At 46.3% G+C, this 24351-nt stretch overlaps 1 protein-coding gene across 1 annotated transcript; it reads left to right on the top strand.

Annotated features, from left to right (window-relative positions):
- Nucleotides 1-4608: 4608 nt before the first annotated feature.
- On the top strand, nucleotides 4609-23913 carry LOC101578354 (tumor necrosis factor receptor superfamily member 10A). Its single transcript, XM_023714625.1, has 9 exons — nucleotides 4609-4659; nucleotides 4994-5090; nucleotides 13524-13637; nucleotides 14782-14893; nucleotides 17246-17505; nucleotides 17856-17980; nucleotides 18294-18458; nucleotides 21592-21664; nucleotides 22966-23913. Exons 1-9 carry the CDS (start codon nucleotides 4609-4611, stop codon nucleotides 23274-23276), a joined length of 1308 nt encoding a protein of 435 aa, XP_023570393.1. The 3' UTR covers nucleotides 23277-23913.
- The last annotated feature ends 438 nt before the right edge of the window (nucleotides 23914-24351 follow it).

Here is a 24351-nt window from a genome sequence, read left to right as displayed (position 1 = left end):
GGTGGGCTGAGCTGGCCACACACACAAATAAATAAATAAATAAAATAAATTTAAAAAAAAAAGGCTGATACAACAGCCCTTCCTTGGTGGTCAGGTGAAAGTGCAGTAATAAATGTGGCTGTTGCAGCCACCTTGATGGGGTTGGAGCACAGGAACTATCTAAGGAAAGCTCTGTTTTTAGTAATCACGGTGCTTACACCAGGATAGGCTGCACCGTGGACTGAAGCCCATCTAAATCCATGCAAAAGATATGAAATCACGCTAGACACAATGGCACATGCATGTCATTCCAGCCACCCAGGACACTGAGGCAGGGGAGTCTCAAGTTCGAGGCCAGCCTGGGAAACTTCATGAGACCCTGTCACAGAAGAGAATTTAAAATGGGACAAGTGTGCTGTGGATGTAACATGAAAGTGGAGCGCTTGCCAACACGAAGGACACGGAAGTTGGTCCCCAGGGCCACTGGCAAAAAGGAAGAGTAGAATCATGTAGAATGTACCCTCTAACCTCAAAGAAATTAAGTTGTTAATGAATACCGATGCCTGGAAAGATCCCCCAAAATTTTGATTTTAGGCAACCTACAGAGTAATTCATACTTCTTGGGTTAAATCAAAAGAGAATTAAAATTTTTTCACAATAAATGATAATGGTTGTATGACAGAATTTTGTGAACTGCTGCTAACACACTACTTCCAGAGAAATAGATGGTTAGCAATCTTCTGTTAAAAGAATAGTGATTGGGCTGGGGAGATGGCTCAGTGGAATAAGCACTTCCCTGGCAAGGGCAAGGGCCTAAGTTCAATCCCTGGTTCTGAAAAAAAAAAAAAAAGAAAGAAAGAAAGAAAGAAAGAAAGAAAGAAAGAAAGAAAGAAAGAAAGAAAAACAAAAAAGAATAGTGGTGCTGGACATGGCAGTGCATGCCTGTAATCCCAGTACTCAGGAGGCTGAGCCAGGAGGATGGCTGAAGTTGGAAGCCAATCTGGGCTACACAGCGAGTTCAAGGCCAGCCTGAAGTACTTAGCAAGACCCTGTCTCAAGTCACACACCCAGAAAAGGAATGGTAGTTCAGGGGAAACAAGAATTATTCTTGGTGGATATAGTTTCTTTTGGGGGGATTATTAAAAATATTTGGAAGCTCCAGGGGTGGTTGTGTATCTCTATGCATATGCTAAAACTCATTGAGCTCTCACAGTAAAGGGGTGAGTTATACATGCATTTTAGTAAAGTTCTTAAAGGAAAAAAAAGCATAAAAATTAATGATCTGAAGATCCACAGTAGGCACCCATAGATGAGGTGTACATTAACTAAAAATAAGTGAATGGGAGAAAGTAAAAAAAGTGAAAGGAGATGAGGGGCATGTGGTGGCCCCTCTCTGGAATCCCAGGGCCCTGAGAGGCTGAGGCATGAGGTCGCAGCGTCAAGCCCAGCCTGGGCAGCCCTAGTGACTGAAATCTTGTCTCAAAAAAAAAAAAAAAAGAAAAAAAGAAAAAGAAACTGGGTTGGGGATGTAGCTCAGGGGGAAGATTCTGTATTCAGTCCCCAGTGCCGCCACCCAGACACAACCACCACTAAATGGAACACAAATAATAAGAGGAAGTGGCAACGCAAAACTTGAGTTCCTTATGTCATAACAGCATTAAAATAGAATAAAGAAAATTTGAACGAAAAAAAGGAAAGCAAACCAGGCACAGCGGCACACACCTGTGGTCCTAGCTATGTGGGAGCAGGAAGCAGGAGGAGTACTGGAGCCCCACAGCCATCCAAGACCAGCCAAGGTGACATAGATGAGGTCCTCTCCAAAGAAAAGGGCAAAGAGAGGAAAAGAAGGCCAAGGGCACAAAATACTCAGTGCACTAGTCAGGAATTAATGATGGACTATGGTCATTAAAAGGATAATGGGGGCCAGAGAGGTGGCTCAGTGGCATAAGCGCCTGCCTGGCATGGGTAAGGTCCTGAGTTCAATCCCTGGTACCATCCCCCCCAAAAAAGGATAATGAGATCTTACTACTTTATGTCAATGAATGTAACAACTGGGTGACATGAAAAAAATTCCTTAAAAATTCTTAGCAAAAAACCTACGCAATATGAAGATAATCTGAATTCCTTTCTTTTTTAAAAAAATTCTCACTCTTTTGATTCAGGGGCTTACTACACAGTTCGGACTCATAGTGATACGCCTGACGCCGTCTCCCCGTGTAAGGATTACAGACACCAGGCCAATTTCAGGGCCAGCTCAGCATGTGGTACCAGGGATCGAAGTTGGATCCTTGTGTTTGCCAGGCAGGTGCTTAGACCACTGAGTTATCTCCCAGCCCAATCTGAATTATCTTTAATGAAAACTACTAGTTCATATAATATCAGTGATGAATTGTATAAATATTTATGGAAGAAGTAACAACAACTGTTGATAAAAAAAACTGTTGATAAATTGTTTCTGAAAATATAGGAGAAAACACTTCTTCTTTGTTTTATAAGGCCAACAGAAGCCTTCTACCAAAAATTTGACAAATAAGTTACAAAACAATACTAAGATCCCTTATCAGTATAGATAAAGGCTTAAAGTAGCTACATAAATCTAGCAATATTTAAAGATTAATATACTATGAACAAGACTAGTTTATTTTAGTAATATATTTTGGATAGCATTTGAAACATAGTATTATTTATGTTAAAATTTGTAGAAAAAACTTACATGAATATGTTAAGTGATACACAGATAGTTCTTGACAAAATAGAGCACTTACGGGCCGGTGAGATAGCAGACTGAAGCGCCTGCTTAGACAAGCTTAGGAGAGCGCAAGGACCGCAGTTTGCTTGGCACCACGTGCCACCCCAGCCCCACCCCCAGGGCTCACACAGTGGCCATGGAGTCGTGGCATAGTGGTACACGACTGTAATCCCAGCACTGGGGAGGCTGAAAACAGGAGAATCACTATGGGTTCAAGCTGTGTAGTGAGACCCTGCAACAACCAAATACATTTTTTAAAAAAATAGCACTTATAATAAAAATTTTCATTATATTCAGAAAAGAGAGGAACTTTTTCAATCTGAAAAATGCATCCTGAAAAACCATAGATTTGGTGCTAAAATATAAAATATTTGGAAGACGGTGTAAAAGAAAAGCTTCACAAGGTTGAATTTGGCAATGATTCCCTACATCGGGCTCCAAAACCACATGCAGCAAAAGTGAAAATACTTCTCTATAAACTGGACTACATCAAAATGAAAAATGTCCTTTACATCAAAGAAAAAAAGACAATCAAAGAAGCAAAGAGGAAACTTACTAAAATTAGGAATAAACCACTAGGAAGGCAGTATGCAATGTGTTAATTATTGGAACGGTCCTACCAATTTGAGTTGAAACTGTCTCATTGCTATTTATTTCTCAATAAAAGTATGGAAAAAATAAAATTATGAATAAAAAGACTGATAAAGTTTTTTTCAGAAGGGCCACCCCCCCCCAACAACCCAATTCAGAAATGAGCAAAGGAACTTGAATGAGACATTTTTCCAAAGATGACGCCCAACAAGCGCAGAACCAGGTGATCCACCGCAGTAGCTGTTAGGAAAGTGCAAATCCAGACCACGAGGCGGCACCACCTCTCGCACAACAGGGCGGTCTATCGAAATTTTGACTATCACAAGTTGCGGTGGGGCTCTGGAGAAATGGAACTCCCCTGCCCTATTGGTGAATAAATAAAGTAGTTCAGACCCTGTGGAAAATACTGTGGTAGTTCCTCAGATCATTCAAAGTAGGATTACCATATAATCCAGAAATACCTTGTATTTTCTCAAAGAAATTGAAAACTAGAGTTTCATGGAGATTTTACCGTGACCACTGTAGCGTTTTTCACAGCAGCCAGCATGCAGAAGCAGCTCAAGTGCCCATCGGCAGATGGAATAAATAAGCGTGGTACACACATTTATACAGCTGTAAAAAAGAAAGAAATCTTAACACAGAGTGCACCAAGGATGGACCGTGAGGGTGCTGTGCTAAGTGACATGCCAGCCACAGAGAGAGATACTGAATGAGTCCTCTTGAAGGAGGTGCCCAGACTTGCCAAGTTCCTAGGGAGAGAAAGGGAAATGGTGCTTGTTAGGGGTTGCCGGGGGTGGGGGAGGGATAGAAGACTGGGCAACGGGTTGATGGATAGAGACGTTCAGCTTTGCACGACAGGAGTGCTGGATATTGGTTTCATGGTAATGTGAGTGTGCTTCACACCACTGAACTGTACACTTAGGTGATTAAGATGGTAAATTTCTTGTGTATAGTGTGTGTGTGTGTGTGTGTGTGTGTGTGTGTGTGTGTATTTGGTATAGGGTCTCATTATTCAGCTCAGACTCGTAGTGATCCTCCTGCTTTCAGTCTCCCCTGTGCTGGGATTACACGTGTGTGCCACCAGACCCAGACTCCGCTGGCAGTCCTAGTCAGTTCCTAGGAGTAGATTCCAGGTGTAATTTCCAATTGATGGGATGTGATTTTCCTTTCATTTTTCTTTTTTTGGTCTTTTTTTTCCTCTTAATATAGGGTCTCACTACTCAGCTCAGACTCATAGTGATCCTCCTGTCTCAGCCTCCCCTATGCTGGGATTCCAGGCCTGAGCGGCGATGCCCGGTTTTGGGGTGGCACAGCACGTGCCTCTCAGCATGCAGTACTGGGTATCGGGGTCCTTGCGCTTACTGGACACGCCTAGACTGCAGAGCTATCTCCACTACCCTGTCTTTCATTTTTATAAAAACTTTCTTGTATTTTTCTACTGACTTCAAATCTTTATAAAAAGGGAAAAGAATAGAAGGGAATGTTAATTGTATGTTTCTTTGCCGTCCCTAAGAGACCAACAGATAAATATAAATACTGTGAAGGGTTGAGGGCTTTAGAATGGGGAAAAGGATCCAAATTCTCTTTAGTTTTGGGGAGGGGTGGTGTGAGATTGTTCTTGTGACAGGTGAGATCTGGAAGCCACTCATGCCGGTCTCTGCCTTGTTCCAACAGGTTGTCGCTCCACAAATCGTAACCAGTGAAGCTCATGAGCCAGCTGACCTTCTTCCAGAACGGCAGCTGAGTGTCCCAGATGTGTTGTGTCCAGCAGGTATGTATTTAGATTTCATCTCTAGTCCTTCAGACCAGCCCTGTCTCCATGCTCTTCCAGTCTTCTGTTCCCTGTAGTTTCTAGTTCTTTACTCAACAGCTGCTTAGTGAGTCTTTGTTGAATACAGGACCATGAAAACGTATCCCTGCTTTCTGCTAAGAGGGTAGCAGTCTTCACATTTCCCTGTAGATATTTGATCCAGTTTGAGTTGATTTTTCTGTGGAGGGTCAGATGAGGTCCCAGCTGTCTTCTTTTGCACATAGGTACCCAGTGGCAGCTGTCCCCACACCAAGTGTTGAAAACACTGCCCTTACCCGATGGTCTTGGCACCATTGGTGCAAATCAGTTGTTCAGCAGAAATGTGCAGATTTATTTTTGGTTTATCATTTGTATCCCAGTGGTCTGTGTCTTTTGCCTTGAGTACTGCTGGAATGTGTTTTAAGATCATGAAGTGTGAGTCTTCCTACTTTGCTTTCCTTTTCCAGGATAATTTTTATTATATGGGGTCTTTCGCAATTCCATTTGAATTTTAGAATCTTCTAAATTTCTGCCGAAAGCCAAACTGACTTTCTAACTGGGATTATGTTGAGGCCGTAGCCCAGATAGAGTCCTGTCATCTTAACATTGTTTAGTCTTTATAGTCATGCACATGGGATATTTTCCGTTAATTTAGATGTTCTATAGTTTTCAGATTTGTATTTCTTTTGTTAAATGTATTTCTATATAATATTTTTGTATCATTATAAATAGAATTTTTTCTTAGTTTTATTTTTGGATTGCTCATTGTAAGTATATAAAACTAGCTGGGTGCTGAGCGACACATGCAAATGTCATGAAGGTAAACCAAAGGCCCGGGCCTGACCAAGGAGAACAGCGAGTAGTACCTCTCCGGGTCCATGTATTTTCTCTGGATATTGGCTGGTTGCTTGTGTGCTTCTGAGTCCATTGTAGCACACGATTGTTCATCTGTTCATTCCACAGCATACTGAGTGTATCTGTGAATCTGGAACCATTGCATCGTGTTGGTGTGGGAGGCCAGGGTGGCACAGGTGTAGGGGTTTCTACATGCCCCTCCAGCCACTTCAAAGCCTGGCATAACACCCGTGTTGTGTTCACACAGGGAATCCCTTACCTAGGGGGCAGAGACTGTTGATGTTCAGTTTAGTAAGACTGCTCCCTTAACCTGTTTATTACTCGAGTCTTTCGGGTGATACAGATCAAGTAGAAGGTTAACGGTGCCTCTGGCTGTTTTGCCTGCAGCAAGGCCATGGTCTCTGTACCTCAAAGTTGAGGTAAATGTAGAATAAACTAGAGTTTCAGAAGAATGGCTTCCTCTCTGGTAGAGTGTTAGATGGAGCAGCTCTGTTTCAGAGAATGTGCTCCTTCTGCCCTGTTACATTGAGGGGTTAAACCCTAAGCAGTTCAGTGGGTTGGTGGATTGGCAAATGGTGGTCAACTTGTTATAACAAGCTGAACCAAACTCTTGTGGTGCTAGGTGTGGGAGGCCCACCTGAGGATTGTTGCCGGCAGCATAGGAGACAGAACTGGACAGCAAGAAGGGGAGAGGCTGTTGGGGAGCTTTTGGGAGGAGCTGTTGGAGCTGTTGGAAGCTGCTGGTTCTCCTGGGCTCTTCTGCTGGGGGATCTTGTCATGCGGGCTCTCCTGGTGAACTTGGATGTTCTCACTGGGGAGGAGTTCAGGACCTCACTGTCACCAAGGATGGCTGTGGTAACTTTTGGGGAAGCTCTGGTTCTTGCTTTGAGCATCGCTTCCTGGCTCCGGTGCAGATCCCTGAGCCTTCTGACACAGATGCTTCGTCCCGCAGACACAGAGTTTCTAGCCTCCCCCACTGACCTTTAGGCCTTCCCAGCACAGATCTGTGAAATAGGCCTACATGAGACACTGTCGTGCGCTCTAGGCCTCAGTTGGACTCTAGGGAGGTATTGTTGTTACAAGCTCTTGGTCTTCAGCTGAACTCAAGCAGGAAATGATTGTGGGATCCAGGCCCTCAGCTGGATTCTTTGGATTTTAGTGTGTCCACAGCTTTCCTGCACTGCTTTTATATGATTCTTTGGGTGATTCATTATAAAATAATCTTATAAAATGTGAAAAATGTATATAAAACTGCATAATTTACTTTAAAATTTTAAGTTTTTTGTTTTTTAAACAATACAAAATGGTAAAAAAAAAATTACAGACGATACAAAATTTCATTAAATAAACTAATAGGAATTCAACAATGGTTGTTGTATTGCATGATGTTATCTTCAACTTAGTTGTTTAGGTTACCAGATATAAACCTGAGAGATTATTTCTGATCTGATTTCCTCCATAGCCTGATAGAGCTGTTTCATTACTTCAGTTGCTATCATTTCCAGAATTCCAGGTGTGTGGCTTCCAAGTTCTTCTATGATTTTTGTCTCCTGGACTTGTTTTGGGTGGGCTGGAGGTCTGAGAACGCCTCTTGCTCCTTCCTTTTGACAGTTTTGAAGCTCCCACTGTTCACCCTGACTCTGCAGTGATGGTCAGGACGGGTTGTGGGTAACAAGGCTCGGAGGGCGGGGTAGGTTCACCAGAGCTCCCCCTGTGTGGGGTTCAGTGTGGCTTCCACCTTGGTAGGGGTGGGGCAAGCTGCAGCCCAAGAGATCCAGTGATAAGCATAAGGAGTGTGGGGGAAGTGCAGGGTGGGGCTCACGGAGGCTTTATAAGCCTCAAGTTAATTTATTAGTATTTTCTTGGAGATTTTTACATCCACATCCTATGGATAATTGGTGTGTAGTTTCCTTTTATTATGATGTTGTTTTCTGGTTTTTGGTATTGAGGAAGGAGCTAATACTGTCCTCTACAATGAGTTGGGAAGGATTCTCTTCCCTACTTTTTTTGGTTTATTCAGATAGTCTCTGTCACCTTTCTCTCCTTCCCATCATATGGTATATTAAAATGATTCATAGACATTTTGGTAACTTTGCAATCACAAAGATTTATGATGAGTGTTGGAATTTAAATCTACTGAAGGTCTTCAGATTTCCAGTACAGTGTGGCATGAAGTATAACCTTCATGGTATTCATCTCAGTGTATTCTTAGTAATATACCCCCTGCTTCAAGAACCAACACATGGGCTGGTGAGATAGCTCAGTGGACTAAAGCACTTGCTTAGGCAAGTGCAGGGACCTGGGTTCCATCTGTGGTCCTGCATGCTGTGCCAGCCCCACCCCCGGGGTGCACTGAGCCAGTGACTGAGTCGGGCATGGTGGTGCACACTTGTAATCCCAGCGCTGGGGAGGCTGAAAACAGGAGGATCACTCCGAGTTTGAGCTGTGTAGTGAGACTCTGTACCAAATACATAAGAAAAGAAACAAAACACATATGCCTCAAGGAAAATAAGTGGCTCATGGTTCAAGAGACTATTTGGTGAGATTTTTGGTCCCCAAATGAAACCTTCAGTTTAACCAAGCATCTGTTTGCATTTAACCACTCAGCCTCCCCTGCTGGCTCAGCCACACACCCATGCGTCAGCAGACAGGCATCCTCCTTGCCACCTCAGACCCTGCCAGCTTCGGTGTCCAGGAGTGGCCGGCAGGTCCTTTGGGAGTTACTGGAACCCTCTTTGGATTCCAGTTCCCGCACTAACGTGTTCATGAAGCCTGGCCCTTTAGGAAATGCTCCCATGCCGTTTGCTTTGTTTCTGCCTGTAGCAGATCTGCCCTTCTGCATTTGGCAGGGGGATTTATTCTAGAGAAACCCAGACTGTCCTTCCAGCGACCATGTACCACTGTGAAGTACTTCCATTGAACCAGTGTCTTGGAGAACTTCCCAGGGTGCAGGCCTAAAACACGCCCCGTAAGTCTCGTGTTTGGAAGGTGATTGGATCATGGTGGTGCTATACTCGAGTCTGTAGCTGAATGTGCAGTCAGGAGATGGGGCCTGGTCGGAAGTGAGTCATAAGGGCATGACCCGGAAGTTGTGTTCCTGTCCAGCACTTCCGCTGTCCCTCTGCTTCCTGGCTGTTATGGATGAAGCGCGTTTTCTCTGCCAGGCCCTTCTGTCATGGCATTTCTGCCTCGGAGGCAGGCAGCTGTGGGCCTCTCCTCCTTTAACTTGGGGGTGTTAGGTGTTTTGTCCCAGCAGCAGGAAAGCAGACCAACACAGCTGCAGGCCTCACTGCGAAATCAGTGCATATTTAGAATATCCAGTGTCTCGAAATTTGGCCACCAGTATAGAAGGAATTCTTATCAAAGAGCATGTAAAATGCAGGGAACTTGAATGGATGTTGGGAGGGATTTGCTCCCTTTGCTTCCAATCTGTAAAGTCAGGGCAGGGAATCTGTTAGCCTGGGTGGAAACCGTCCTTGTGCCCTAGCAGTTTCCAGCAGTTTAGACTTGACTAGCTGAGCCCCAACGGCACTTGTAGGACCATCTGTGGCATCCATGTCCTGCCTACCAAAGAAAGGCTGCTTGGCTCCATCTCCGCGCCAGCAAGCATTTCTCAATTCTAAAGCATACGCCCGGGTTACTTATTTAACAGAGCAATATGGTCTGTCAGCGAACTTTAGCCAGTGAACTTATTCCCAGGGAACTTATCAATGAACTTTTGCCATAGATAGCAAAGTGAAACTAGTAATGTTCTCTCCTACTCCCATGCTGCAAGTGTGGTTGAATATAATTCGTGGCTGTGTCACTCCCTTTCTGCAGAGAACGTTGCCTTACACTCTACTTTGGATGATGAACACTGTGTATTGTGTTTGCTTTAACAAGTTTTATTTAATTGTTTTGTTCATCCTCTCCTTGATCATCAGCTCCCTGTGCCTGCTTTCAGTTAGGGTTTTGGGGGGGCAGCAGTGAATTTATGAATTCTTTGCACATGCCACATCATTGCCACCCAGATCCAGTCCACACAGATGCCCTCCCACCCAGCCCCGTCACCCGCCTGGCTCTGTGTACAGTGCATATTGTATAATAGGCGACTACATCCACTACGTGTTTTAGAAACATGACTTGCTATTTTTGAGGCTTTTAAATTAAACAAAAAAAAAAAAAATCCAACTTTAAAAAAAATTTAAAAAACAAAATTAGGTATGCGTCGTAAAAACGCTTTTGAGGTCAGGAAGTCTTGTACAGCCACAGCCTACCATGCCGTGCTTTAAGTGGGGTGTGGGGCAGGTTAAATAAGAGCACACAGAGATTCCTGTCCTGCAGCAGATCAGAATCCAGCTAGTTGCCTTTCGGCTGGATTTCTGCTTAGAGAGTTCACACTAACCTTTTAACCTTTGGAACCAGACATTCTGAGTCACATGAAGTCCACAGAAAGTTCAGTAAATCTGTGGTGGTCAGGCCCTCATGAAGGCCCCATGTCTGAACATAATACAGTTTAGACATGACATTGGCTGTAGGGTGTTTTCTGCTTTTTGTTTTGCAGTCCTGGGGATTGAACCAGGGGGTTACACTGAGCTATATATATCCCGAGTCTTTCTTCATTTTTATTTATTTATTTTTATTTTGATGCACAGTCTTGCTAAGTTGTTCGGGCTGGGCTCGAATTTACAACCCTCCTGCCAGAGCCTTTCAGAGTGCTGCAATGACAGAAGTGCGCCACGGTGCCAGCAGGGTTGGGTTTTCTGTATTTGCAAAGTCATTGTGAAAGAATTTCAGAGTAATCAAGCAAGAATGCTGCTGTTTCAAGTTCGCACATGTGTAGGACAGTGAAAATTCCTGCAAGTCCAATATACAGAAGGGGCAGTGGGGCTGCTAGAAGGTGCCAGTGTGCCCTGAGCTCCTAAGGTGGTAGATGGTTCCTTCCTGGTGCTGTGTGTGGCTGCTTCTCTAATTTCGGAGCTTGCCAATTTGGAGTTTAGGGACCTGGTGTTTAGAAATCCTACTTGTCATTCCTACCTCTTTTTGTGTCTCACTTCAAAAGTTTAGCAGGGGCTGGGGAAATAGCTTGGTAGTCTAAGTGTCCGTCTGGCAAGCGCAAGGACCCGAGTTCGATCCCTGGTACTGCCTTGCCAGTCATTGGAATTAGGTGTGGTTGCTCACACCTGTAATCCCAGTGCTGGCGAGGCTGAGACAGAGAATCATTACAAGTCCCAGCTGTGTAGCAAGACCCTGTACCAAATAAATAAATAAAAGATTTTTTTAAAAAAGTTTATCCCTCTGTCTTATCCTCTCCCCCTTCTGCTCCTTTTCCTCCTGTTATGGACAGAGGGTCTCAATCCAGCCTGGCTTTGGACTCATATGTAGCTAGCCAGGTCTGGTCTCTAGCCTCAGATCCTCCTGCCTCAGCCCCCAAGTGCTGGAATTACAGGAGAGCTGCGGTGATGCCCAGCCTCCAACTCCATCTCTGCACACAAGTTCACTGTGTCTCCTGGTGTGTGGTTCTTCCCTTTGTGGTGGTTAGCCCGGCCCCAGGAGGCTGCACCTGTCAGCCCTGGAGCAGAAGATTTTTTCTGGTCTGCAAGCCGTTGTTTGCCTAGGACTTGCTGTGTCCTGCGCCCTCCTCCCGGTGGACCCTGAATCTTCTCTCTTCTCACGGTCATCTCTGGTCATCTTTCCCCTTGCTTACGCACACTGTCTGCACCCAGTCAGGTACAGTCAACTTCCTGAAGTCGCCTTCATCCTGAGTCACACCTTGGTGAAGCCCCAGGTCCCACCCACGTGCCCCCCATCCTCATCCTCTTCAGGCTTCTGCTGAAGAAGTTGTGCAAGCCTGTTCCCCATCTCGGCCTTGGCCTCCTCATTCTGGGCTGGTGTGGTGGGCAGAGGAGGGGCGGTTGTTGCCCTGTGTCCCAAACCTTGCTTCAGCTGCTGCCTGGGCCCTTGTGAGGGGGCTGCCAGGCTGCCTGCTGCTGCCATGTCCTTCTGGACCGGCCGCCCTGCAGCCTGAGGGGACGGGCTGCCAGACTGTGTTTCACCTGGAGCGGATTTCAGTAGTTTGTGCATCTCCTGAAATCTCAGTTACCCTCTGTGTTGCTCTACAGAGGTCCATGGTACTCTTTCCTGGGAAGTCAGCGTGACTTTGCTCTTGTTTCAGATTCTAATAGTTTGAGCACCCCCTTCCCCGAGTCAAACAGCCGCTATGAATTTGTTGATCTGTTGAAGAACAACTTTCTGCTCTTTTAAATTTTCCCAGTTTTTCTATTCTTTCCTTCTTTCCTGCTTCTCCTTTAGCTGCCCCCCCTTTTTCCTGCACCTTAAGTGAAATACTAGGTTACCAATATATATGTTGTGATGAAAAATATACCTGGATTTCAAAGATTTAATGTTTTAAAAACTAAGAAGAAGAAAGCTAGACACGGTCGTTCAGGCCTATAATCTCAGCCCACTGCAGGGCAGAGGCAGTTTAGCAATGTAGCCAGACCCTGTCTAAAAATATAAAATAGAATAAAATAAAATGGGCTAGAAATATAGCTCAGTGTGAAGATCCTGGGTCCAACCCCTAGTGTCACAAAATTAATTAAAAATAAAAAATGAGTTAATTAAAGATTAATTTTTTTTAAATTTTTTAAAAAAGCTGGGGATATAGCCCAGCAGTAAGATTCTGGGTTTCACTGCCAGTACATATATGTTTTATATTGATTGCATACTGATGGGATATTTTGGATAGCTTAGGTCCAAAAGTACATTGTGGGGCCGGGGACATGGCTCAGTGAATAAGCGCTTCCCTGGTAAGTGGAAGGGACTGCGTTCAATCTCCAGTTCCACCAAAAAAAAAAAAAAAAAAGGACATTGTGAATCTGACCATAAATCCCGGTGTGGTGGCGCACACCTGTTACCCCGGCTGGCAGGAGCTGGGGCCCTTGACCAGCCTGGAATAAACAGCAAGACCTGTCTCAGAAAAGCCAAACGGGCTGGGGAGATAGCTCAGTAGAATAAGCGCTTGCGCAAGGGCCTGAGTTCACTCTCTGGTTCTGCCAAAGAAAGAAAAAAGAAAAGCCAAGCATTTAATTTAGCCTTCATTATAGTTTGTGTCTAGGTGTCCCTCCAAAGCCTCATGCAGCTGGGGGCAGCTTCTAGAGTTTGTAATTCATGATCCAATGCTGGGATTCTGGGTGTGAGCGCTGCACCCGGCCTGAGGCAGATGAACTGCATACAGATGTAAGGAGGGAGAGGGCTTCTTGTTGCCTCTGCTGCTGCTCCTCCCCTTGCTCTTTGCTGTTTTCCGCTGCCATGAACTGCTGCCCTCTGCCATGTGCCACTCTGCCTTGGTACCAGCCAAAAAACCAGCTGAGACAGCCTTATTCTTTTTACTCTAGATAGTATGCATCTGTGTTTTGATTGTCCTCATATTATCCTTCTCTAGGCAGGGGGTAGCAACAGGAGTGGCAGAAAGGAGACCGTTTCATTCCACGGATGGCCAAACTCCCCCACCCCCAGCCCTCCAGCCCCCCAGCCCTGGGAGTCTGTGAAGATTCGCTCACCAGCTTTTCTCTCCCTCAGGGTCCCACATGTCACCAAAAAGCAATAAATGTGAAGAATGTGAGGATGGAGTGGACTTTACGAGCTATCCTAACAGGCTCTTATCATGTTTCTCCTGTAAAACGTGTGACACAGGTACCCAGCCAGGGGCCCCTGGGGTGGCCTTCGGGGAGAAGAGATGGGAATGTAACTGATGTGGACTCAGGAACCTCCATTCCAGCCCAGCTTGTCTTCATCCTAATACCCTGTTCATGATTCTTTGAGTCAATAAAATATAATTTACAAAAAAATGAAACTTTAGCATAGAACACAGACCATGTTTGAGGGAAGCCATTGCACCCATCACTCAAGAAGGGTAGGAGACCACTCTACCCCTGTGGTTGGACCACAGCTCATTTGTGGCTGGTGGCTCCCTTTGAGCAGGTAGGTGTTGAGTCACTGGGGCTGACTGCGTAGGGGCAAGGACACTCACAGAGGCTGCCCAGGACCCAAGGTGACTGAGCAGAGGAGGCTGCAGGGTGGGGCAGGCCTCCAGAGACTGGGCACAGAACTGCCCCTTGAAGGGTGGACACAAGCACTGAGCAGCAGAGGCAAGAACATCTCAGCAAGGCTCCAGGATGGAGGAGCGAAGAGCGCTCCTCCTGCAGGAGTTCTCTGGCACTGCACCTGTCTCTTGCCCTCTGCTAAGGAGTGTGAGCTCACCAGCTGCTTTCCCATGAGCACCTCGCTGTGTTCTGGTTTACATTAGACTGAGATACCTGTGAGGGAAGAGGGAGGAGAAGAGGAGGGAGGAGTGCAGGTCAGAGAGGCAGTGCGAGAGGGAGGGGGCTATACTAGCCTGAGGAGGCCAGAACGAGCCACACGGAGCCTCCCCTCTGTCTCGGTAGCAGGGGACGTGTGTCCTGACCCCTCATAGCCAGATTTCTCTCCCCATGAGTCAGACCCACCCTGGCCTTAGACCGCTCCTTCCAGAACCTCCCACAAAAAGCCAGCTCACATTCATCTCTCCCTCCAAAGCTGGGAGGGCTGTAGCATATGATAAAGGAGTGGCTGGGCAGAAAAGGTGGGGCCCCGGTGCAACTGGACCTGTAACTGGGACCTGTTCTGGGCCGGGCTCCACTCCTCTGCCAGTGGGAAGCTCTCTCAGTCTTCATGTTCCTGGTCCCCTCCCTCCTGTCCCACAGAGCCAAGCTTTGCAGAGGTCAGTGATAGTGACAAGAAAGACAATGGGTAACCAGGACAACTAACTCATCCCCCCAAACCTTTTCTTTGTCTCCAGATCAAAATGAAAAATACCCCTGCAACAGAACTATGAACACAGTGTGCTCCTGTAAGGACGGCACTTTCCGGACAGAAGGGAAGCCTGAAGCCTGCCAAAAATGCCAGACTGAGTAAGACCCAGCAACTGAGGCTCCCAGTGGCCCAAGGGAACCCACAGAAGGCCTGGGTTTCCTTGTACCCCTTTCTCTTTCTTGAGCCCACGGATTTCTCACTACCAGTGGGGTACTCTGAGCCCTCGGGGTCCTTCCGGTTCACCTGCGTTCTCCCTTCCTGCCCACGCTTTCCTTTGCCCCGTGGACAGGTAGCTTGTTCACTGAGGACTCCAGGACATGGTTTGGCTCCCGTCGAAAACAGAAGAATGAGTAGAATATAGCCAGGTTTATGTTCATGGGTGTGCTGTGTCAGTAATAAAATGTAATTTTTTTAGTCCTTTCTCATGCTTAGGAAGACAAAAGTATCTGTACCCTCACAAAACTCACGAAAGGCATAAAAAGACCAGAGCCACCTCAGCTAGCCTCACCTCAGACTCCTGATCCCTCTATACTTAGAAGATCTCAAAGATTCCACCAAAAGACTTGCAGAGCTGATAAACACTTTAGCAAATTAGCTGGATATAAAATCAGCATGAAAATCAATGACTTTTTTATATGGCATGATGACTAGCTGAGAAAGAAATGAGAAAGCAGTTCCATTCACAATAGCTTCAAAACACAATAAAATGCCTACACAGGTCCTTGCAACCAAAGAGGCAATGCCTCTGTTATGAAAATTTCAGAACACTAAAGGAAATTGAAGCAGACCCTAGAAGAGAGAAAGCCTTCCAGGGCTCCTGGATCGGCAGAGTTAATACTGCTACAGTGCCAACCCAGAGTGGTCTGCAGATTCAGGGTGATCTCCATCAAATTACCAAGGAGAAGCAGCACAAAAGAAAAATCCTACAATTTGCATGGAAACACACAAGACCGGGAGTAGCTAAGAATCCTAAGCAGTAAGAGCAGGACTGGACATAGCACAGTTTCAAATTATACCACAAAGCCATAGTAACAAAAACAACATAGTAGTGGCACAAAAGTAGACATATGGACTACCAGTGTTACCCCAGTCAGAATGGTTAGCAGCAAGAAAATAATAATGATAATAATGATAATAATAATAATAATAATAACAAATGTTGCTAAAGATCAGAGATAAAAATTAGTATAGCCACTATGTAAACCAGTATGAAGGCACCTCAAAAAACTAAAACTAGAAGGGCCAGCCAAATAGCAGATTAAAGTGCGTGGGCGCAGGGGCCAGGGGTTTGATCCCCAGGCCTGCCATGCCAGCCCTGCCCCAGGGGCGTGCTGAGATGGCAATTGAGACTGGACGTGGTGGCGCACGTCTGTAATCCCGGCTCTTGGGAGGCTGTAAACAGGCAGATCACTAGGAGTCTGATCTAGTAGTGAGACCCTGAACATCCTTGTAGACCCTTCCCTAAAATACAAAACAAAACTAGAGTTGTCATTTGCTCCACTCCTGGGTATATATGCAAAGCAACTGAAGTCAGAGGAAGGCCTGTACACCCAGTGTGACACAGTTTACCAAAGGCAAGGTGTGAGCCGGGCGAGGTGCCCATTAGCTGATGAATAGGTATACACAATGGAGATTTATTAAGCCAAAAAACAGAACAAAGTATTGTCACTTGCAAAAAAGTAAAACAGGTAGATCTGGAGGTGATCATGTTGAGCAGACTAAGCTGCACTCAGACACACACAGCACATGCTCCCTAGCATGTGGAATCTGCAAGAGATGACCAACAGGCCCAAGGGAGACCATTGTTGGACAAGAGGAAGGGAACAAAAGGAAGGACAGAGGGAGTAAGGGTATGTGATAGGTGATGTGCATGTGATCCATATGTGCACATTGACCCCCAGAGAACAACATGCCAAACTAAAGAGGAAAGTTGGGGGAGACAAAGTGGGTTAGGTACATGGTTACCAGAGTGAAGCCCATTAATTTGTACTGCCCACGTGCACTAATAAGACGTGTGTGACAGGGAATCCTTGAAGGATGTAAACTAGGGAAAAAATACATTATGTTGCTATTTGGGGCTTTCAGAGCCAGACCAGAAGTTAATCGGTTCCTCTCTGACCCCTTGGGGTTTGCAGTGATTGAGGAAGCCCAGATGGAAAGAGGAGAGAAGTTGTTCTAAGGTTGGCAGTGGCCACGCAGACTCCGGGCCCACCCCCGTGGCCGGGGCCTGACCAGTGCATGCCTGTAGGGGAGGGGCACAGAGTGGGCCGTGGAGGGGCTCGGGCCTTGCCCAGAGCTGGGGCGAGTCTGGGAGACACCTGGAGGCATGAGGGCCTGTCCCTCCTCAGGCACCTTCCAGATATTGGGCGGGAAGGGTGGCACCCTCTTGTGCCCCATCTGGCCTGCCTTCCCTCACAGAGGCCCATCGCTTCCTCCCTGTGTGTACCCAGATGCCCGGCTGGGAAGGTGATGGTGAGTCGGTGTACCCCCTGGAGTGACCTCAAGTGTGTGGACCAAGAGTCAGGTACCAAGGCTACTGAGCAGGCCCCAGCTCCTGGAAGGCCAGTGACCAGCAGTCCAAGGACTCTTGCCTCTCCTTGTCCTTCCATAGACTCGCCACACTCCACTGCGAGCTACATCTGTGCTGGCATCTTCGGAGTTCTGGCTGTGTGTGTGATTCTGGCTATTTGGAAGTATGGACGGCAGGCAAGTAAGTGGTGGCCCCATACAGAAATGCCCCTGTGTCCTCCCACCCTGCCTTCTGTTTTTTTCCTGTTCGTTCTCTCTCTCTCTCTCTCTCTCTCTCTCTCTCTCTCTCTCTCTCTCTCTCTCATTCTCGCTCGTTGTCTTTGGAAACAAATTCTCATTATGTAGTTCAGGTGTCCTTGAACTCAGCATTGTAACCCAGGCCTAGAACTCAAGGAGATCCTCCTGCCTCAGCTTCTTTGAGTTCTCAGATTACAGGTGTGCACCACTCTGCTGACTTAAACAGTCTTGGTCAGAGCAGGGACTTTCAAAGATGAGGCATCTGCTTAGATTTATCCCTCTTGTCCTCGTAAGGGGTTCTCTGCACTGAGGCTCTTGTTCGGCGCCTGAAGTCCACTTCCACCAGGGAGAGGTTGTCATATGAAGACCCTACTGCCTCTTCTTCAGGCTGTGGACAGGACCCTGAGCAGGGCAGTGGAGTGAGTTGACACTTTCTGGGCCTGGGGGCATGGGAGCTCAGGAACCCCTTCCAGCCACTGTACTGCCTGGGAAGGACCTGAGGCCATTTGTCCTGTGCTGCTATCCTGGCTCTCTGTAAAGAAGCCTGGGGCTCTGGGCTGACTGGCGGGGTGGTGACCCACTGGGACATGAAACAAGGGTCACCATGCCAGCAGCAGGGGATGGTGGGTGTCAGCCATGCTGGCCTTGGTTGACAACACTGGGGGGATGGGGAGTGAGCACCTTTTACGGAGCACTGGATGTGGGCTTCAGAGTGGCTCTTTGCTTCCCAAGGGCCCCATCAACCTCTCAGGGACCCAGAGAAGGTCTGAATCTCAGGACAATGACCACAACGAGGACCTCAACAGGCGAGCCTTACAGTCTTCCTTGGCCTCAAAGCACGAAACAGGTGCAGCCGGAGTCAGCAAGCAGTCTCCAGAGGAGACACACTGCTTGTTGGTGAGTAGGGGACAGCCTGTGAAGTTGGGCCCTAGGCAGAGGGCAAGAGATGAGCCACCCGCTCTGCTGGCCTAGGGGAAACAGGGCAGAGAGTCAAGGGCTGACTGTAACAGGTCCATAGGGGATCCACTTGGCCACAGAGCCACTCTGTGGAACTTTCACTTCTGAGTCTCTGTCCTGTTCATGCCGTGTCCTTCCGCAGACACTTTAAGAAGGTCTGAGCTTGGTCACAGGATTTAGTGAGCCCTTCTTTCTAACATCAGGCATTTGAAATCCACCCCAACCAAGATGATTGTTACATGGCTATGTTTGAAAATAAGTCTTTGTTCAGTTGTTTGTGGTTGGAAAAAGTAGAATTTCCATGTCAACATTTAATGCACACGCATATGCGCGTGCACATACACCCGCGCACGCTCATTTTGAGCTGATGTTGAACATTTGCTTGCTGTTTAACTGTCTCAAGGTACGTCTTTTGCTTTGGCTACCTTTGCAAAGACGCCTGGCGTGTCTGTGTGAACACACACGTTCTCCTGCTGTGCATTTTCTCCCATGCTAATACTAGAGTCCCTGTTCATGGATTTTTATTGACTACAGAAGTTTTCATTGTTAGTGAAATTGGTAGATACATGTAATTTTATTGCTTGTCAGCTTCAGAAGGGTCTTTCCCAGGGCCAGCCATATAGCTCAGCAGATTAAAGCGCCTTCTTAGGCAGAGTGCAATGGCCAGGGTTAGATCCCGGGCATGCCGTGCTGGCCCCGCCCCTGGGGCACGCTGAGACAGTGATAGAGACTGGGCTTGGTGGCCCACTCCTGTAATCCCAGCGCTAGGGAGACAACGCAGGTGGATCACTTCAAGTCCGATCTACGTAGTGAGACCCTGTACACTGTGTAGACCCTGTATAAAAAACAAAGAAAAAGAAAAAGAAAGGTCTTTCCTTAACCTAAAATGAATTCCTCTAGGTTTTTTTCAAGAATTTTTTTGGGGGGGATATTGGGGATCGAACTCAGGCCCTTATACTTGCCAAGAGGTGTTATACTGCTGAGCTATCTTCCACCATTCAAGATTTCATTTTTGCAACTGACTATATAATCTGGGGGAAGTTTATTTGTGATGTGGCATGAAGCAGGGGCTCCCTGCTCTAAATCACTGTCTGGCCTTTTCTAATTGCATTTACATGGTGAATCTCTCATTTCCTTCTGCTGTTATCCCCTCCTCAATCACAGGTCAAGGGTTCACCCAATTTTTGTTTAGCAAAAAGAAAATAAAAACAAGGGCCAGCAAGAAAGCTCAGCGGTCTAAAGCGCCTGCTTAGGCAAGCTTAGGCGAGCACAGGGACCTCAGTTAGATCCCCACCACCACATACTGCGCCAGCCCCGCCCCCAGAGCTGGCTGAGCCAGCCACACACACACACACACACACACACACACACACACACAGAGGAAATAAAAAGGAAGCATTACAAATGCCAGTAATCCCTCTAGTTTGATTAAGTGATTTGAAATTTTTTAGAAAGAGGTTAATACATAAGAAATGTAAACAGTAGAAAAAGGGGTTCAAATAAATAACAAGAGCATCCTTTTCTGCTCACCGGTCCCAAGATAACTATGACAGATCAGTTTTTGTGATTCTCTGTCTAAATCTTTTCTTTGTTTTTTGGACACTGCTAAGGATTGAACCCAGGGCTTCACGCATGCTAGACAAGCACCTTGCTGCTGAGCTACATCCTCTGTCCTTTCTCTGTCTTAATAAGTATATCTCCATATTTTATTTACATAAAAGACATTCTGTTATATATAATCATTTTCTATACAATGAAACTTTCCAATCTGGTTTTAAAAAATAGAGCAAATACCCCTCCCTTAGTTTTTTTAAAACTTATACTTTCACCTAGACAAAAATCTAGAATTCATTTATTGTTTGATCCATGTCCAAAATACTATTTGAAATTTTTATTGAATTTACCTTAAGTATAAACATAATCTAAGAAGAATGGACAACTTGTTAATAGCATTTCCTATCACCAAAGAGAGCATTTCAGAACAACTATTTTCTTACAACTAAATTAAGTTTCCTGACAGGTTAGTGATACTAATTTTTTGACTACTGTTTTCTTTGTACTTAAGTATTTTATAAACACTTTGTAAATTTGATCCTCTTTAAGTACATTTGCTAATTTATTTTTGCTACGACATTTTAAACATTCACCGGGAGTTTTATTCACTTTCCCTTATTGTTTAAACATTAGACTTTTAAAAGTGCATCAACATAGCAAAAACAATGACTCCTTTTCCTGCTGTGTTCCAAGAATCCTGCTTCCTGTTTCCTGCTGTTCCTCCTGCTGCTGCTGCACAGAATTCTTGGAATGGGTCTGGTACCTACTGGGGGCGGGGGACATTCGTGGTCCAGCGCTTGCCTACATGTGGGAGGCCCTTGCCTTGGAAAAAAATAAACCGGCAAGTAACAGAAAGCAGGGATTTTGGTCTTGATTGGACCTCATAGGGATGGCCTCTTGTGTGTCACCATTGTGATTGACAGCATTTTTTCCATACGACATCCTCTTCCTTAAAGATACATCTTTATACGCGACTGTTTTAGAAAATCAGATTTAATGTCTGGTTTTAACCAAAGGCTTCCTAGCCTCTGTGATGACTGTCAATGCTTTCGTTTTCTTATTTGGACTACTGACATGAGATATTGTGATTGATTAAAACGCTTCACATTCTGGAAACAGACTTTCTCTTTGGATTTTGCAAAGTCCTACCTCATACAGTCATCCACTGAGTTTCATGAAAAGTTGATGCTGTAGCTCAACGGTAATGCCCTTGCCTAGCAGGTGTGAGACCCAAGGTTCTAGAAGTTGCCAGCACCGCCAGAAAAAAAAAAAAAAAAAAAGCCTGAGGGCGGCTGCCCCCTGCTGGGGGTGGGTGGGAATGCTTCACCTGACTGGACCAAGTTTACACAGTTGCGCACTTAGAGGTTTTACAGCTGCTAGCCTAGTCCGGAAGCTTACCTCCATGGAGATCCTAGAAGAGAAGGGAGGTCGCCTTGTTTCCAGGTTGGTGATTATCAGGGCCAGGCCTCACATTCCAGTGCTGGGACTCTGACTAGGACATCTGTACTGTTTGTGGCAGGGACCTGCAGAAGCCGAGAGGTCTCCCGTGAGAAGGAAGCTGATCCCAGCGAGCGGCATAGACCCCATCCAGGGTAAGCGTTTCGTGTAAATCCTTTCATACCCTCTGGCGCGCACCCCAGCTCCTCACATGGCACCTTTCCGTCCTCCTGTCTCCAACACCCTCCCTGTGCCCTCCGCATGCAGCCTTATCCAGGGCCTTGCAGGGGCTACCCCATCGAATCCCAGTCCATCATCCCCTGGCCCCCGGAGGCAGCTGAGCACCTGACCAGAGAGAGGGCAGGCCTGGTTCTTCAAAGTCTTAATGCAAAAAAAGAGTGAAAGCTCTTGTGGCTTTTAAGTTTGTTTGTTCAATGTATTTGATACATTGTCTCACTACACAGCTTGGACTCGTAGTGACCCTCCTGTCTCAGCCTCCCCAGCACTGGGATTATAGGAGTGTGCCACCACGCCCAGTCTCAGTAGCCAGCTCAGTGTGCCGGATGGGCGGGGCTGACACGGCATGGTGGCTTAAGTTTTTGAATGTTGATTACACAATGAATAATAAAATTGTATATTTATTAGAATTAAGTGAAATGTCTTACCAAAATGAATGTCACATGCTCGCTTTGGCAGCACCTGTACAAAATGAACACTTGTTTCCACTTAGATTGAATGAGGCTGCTAGAAAACACCAGCGCGCACTGGGCTGGGCATGGAGGTACACACTTGTAATCCCAGGATTTAGGAGGCAGAGCCAGGAGGATTGGAAGTTCAAGGAAAAGAAAAAAAGGGATGGAGGGGAAGAAAAGAAGAAAAGAAAGATCGCCAGCAGGCGCGCCCCTCCCCACAGTGTGCTTGCAGTCTCACACGCCTTGTTTGCACCCTCCTTATTTGTACCCCTCCACCTCAGCTGAGTCATTTGCCCCCATTGCCTCTGCCCCAGGGGCAGTATCGTAGGCGGAGCTGGGTGGCAGCCAGAGATCCTCCACCTGGAGGTGCTGTGCTCTGCATAGATGTGGCCCCTCTGGGCTCCACGCCCAGTGAGCCCCATCTGTACAGCTTCATGCCATGAGTTTGCCTTGTGCCTGCTGTCCTGCCCCTTTGTGCCCCCACCCACCCATTGCCTGCCTTCTCATCAGGCTGGGGCGCCCTCCGCAGGTGGGTAATCAGCCTCGCCCAGGGCAGAACGCTTTGTAGACGCTGCCTTCCCCACCTGCACTGCAGGTGAAGCCCGCCAGCACTGTGATAGAAGCGGGCTGGGATGTTGAAGCTGCAGTTTGATGGACATGGGGAGAGTGTCAGCTTCCACACTTAGGTTCTAGACCTGATTTAGGGTCCTCTGTCCGTTGCGAAGTGCTCTGAGCTCAACTGCCCCTGTGTTTCTCCCTCCTAGCGCTAAGGAAAATTTTCGATCAAATTAAGGACTTGAACCACAACTCCTGGGTCCCATTCATGCGGGAGCTGGGCCTCCCAGACAATGAAAGATACTTAATTACAAGCAGGAACAAAATTGATCCACTTTATGAAATGCTCCAGAAATGGCTCAGCGAAAACGGACGCCAAGCATCCATCAACGCTCTGCTGGATGCCTTGAAAGAAGTGGGAGAAAACTTGCTTAGAGAAGATACCGAAAAATATGCAGTGGACTCCGGGTATTTCATCTATGACGAGTGTAAAATGGACTCTGCTGTGTCATCGCAGTGAAGGAATGTTTGTAGGCTATATCGTTATGTGACTGTCAGTGCTACTTGAATAGGTTCAAAATGCATGGTAGAATTCTAATGCAGATGCAGGAGTGTCTAGAGATGATTGACAGGTGGACCAATAAACTGAGGAATGTCTCAGAAAATCCAATCCAGATGTGAATGATAGCCTGAGTGGAATAGAAAATGCAAAATGAGAGAAGGCAATGTAATAATACTGCATTGGGTAGCATGATTCCGAGCTTCTTACATTGATTACTGAAGTGGACGTATCATTCACGGAGTGAGAGGTCCTGAGAAGAGCACTCTCCCTTCCCTGTCAAGGTTCCAATCTCACTTATAACTCTGCTATGGCCTCAGGGAGCAAGAGTGATGGCGTCTATGAATGGGACACATTTCCCAACCTTGAACCAGATGGTCCCTCTCACTTCTGGGGCAGCTAAGCCCCTAGAGGTGCATATTCTTTGAGGACCACAGCATTTGGTAAGCATCTGACTACTTTATATAGAAATTCTAATTCCTAAACACTGATGATGAGGCAGAATAGCTGACACATTTGGGTTTTGGACTGTGAGGCTTTCTTTTCAACTCTTTTTTATTATATTTTTTGGTTCAGTTTATTTATTATCGTTATTATTATTATTATTATTTTTTTTTTTTTGCGGAACCGGGGATTGAACTCAGGCCCTTCCGCTTGCCAGGGAAGCGCTTATTCCACTGAGCCATCTCCCCGGCCCTATTATCGTTATTATTTTGATCAATAGAACTACATCTTGTCTGAAAAATTTTATCTGTACAGATAGGATTTCACTAAGCTGCCGGCACTGGGCTCAAACAGGATCCTTCTGCCTCAGCCACCCAGAGGCTTTGTGCTACTTTTATTTATTTTTTTTTAGACACTGTTTATTCCCAGGCTTGGCTTGAGCTCATGGTGATCCACCTGCCATCTCCCAAGTGTTATGGTTACAGGCAGGCCCTGGAGTCTGTTTCTTTTCCCACCTCTGGGCATTCTACGTTGTCTTGTTCCTCAGCTGGTTGACTGGACCAACATGCACATTGGTGATGGACTGCCTGTG

Source organism: Octodon degus, unplaced genomic scaffold (genome assembly GCF_000260255.1).
Source record: "Octodon degus isolate 3935 unplaced genomic scaffold, OctDeg1.0 scaffold00036, whole genome shotgun sequence".
Lineage (NCBI taxonomy): Eukaryota > Metazoa > Chordata > Mammalia > Rodentia > Octodontidae > Octodon > Octodon degus.
This window is presented reverse-complemented; position numbering and strand designations above follow the sequence as displayed.

Bases quoted from the DNA above. Each gene is read 5' to 3' on its own strand.
- LOC101578354 (XM_023714625.1), top strand. From the start codon at position 4,609: ATGCCCGGTTTTGGGGTGGCACAGCACGTGCCTCTCAGCATGCAGTAC. The intron at 17,506-17,855 runs GTAAGTGGTGGC...TGTCCTCGTAAG, and splicing joins GAAGTATGGACGGCAGGCAA to GGGTTCTCTGCACTGAGGCT. The intron at 21,665-22,965 runs GTAAGCGTTTCG...TCTCCCTCCTAG, and splicing joins CGGCATAGACCCCATCCAGG to CGCTAAGGAAAATTTTCGAT.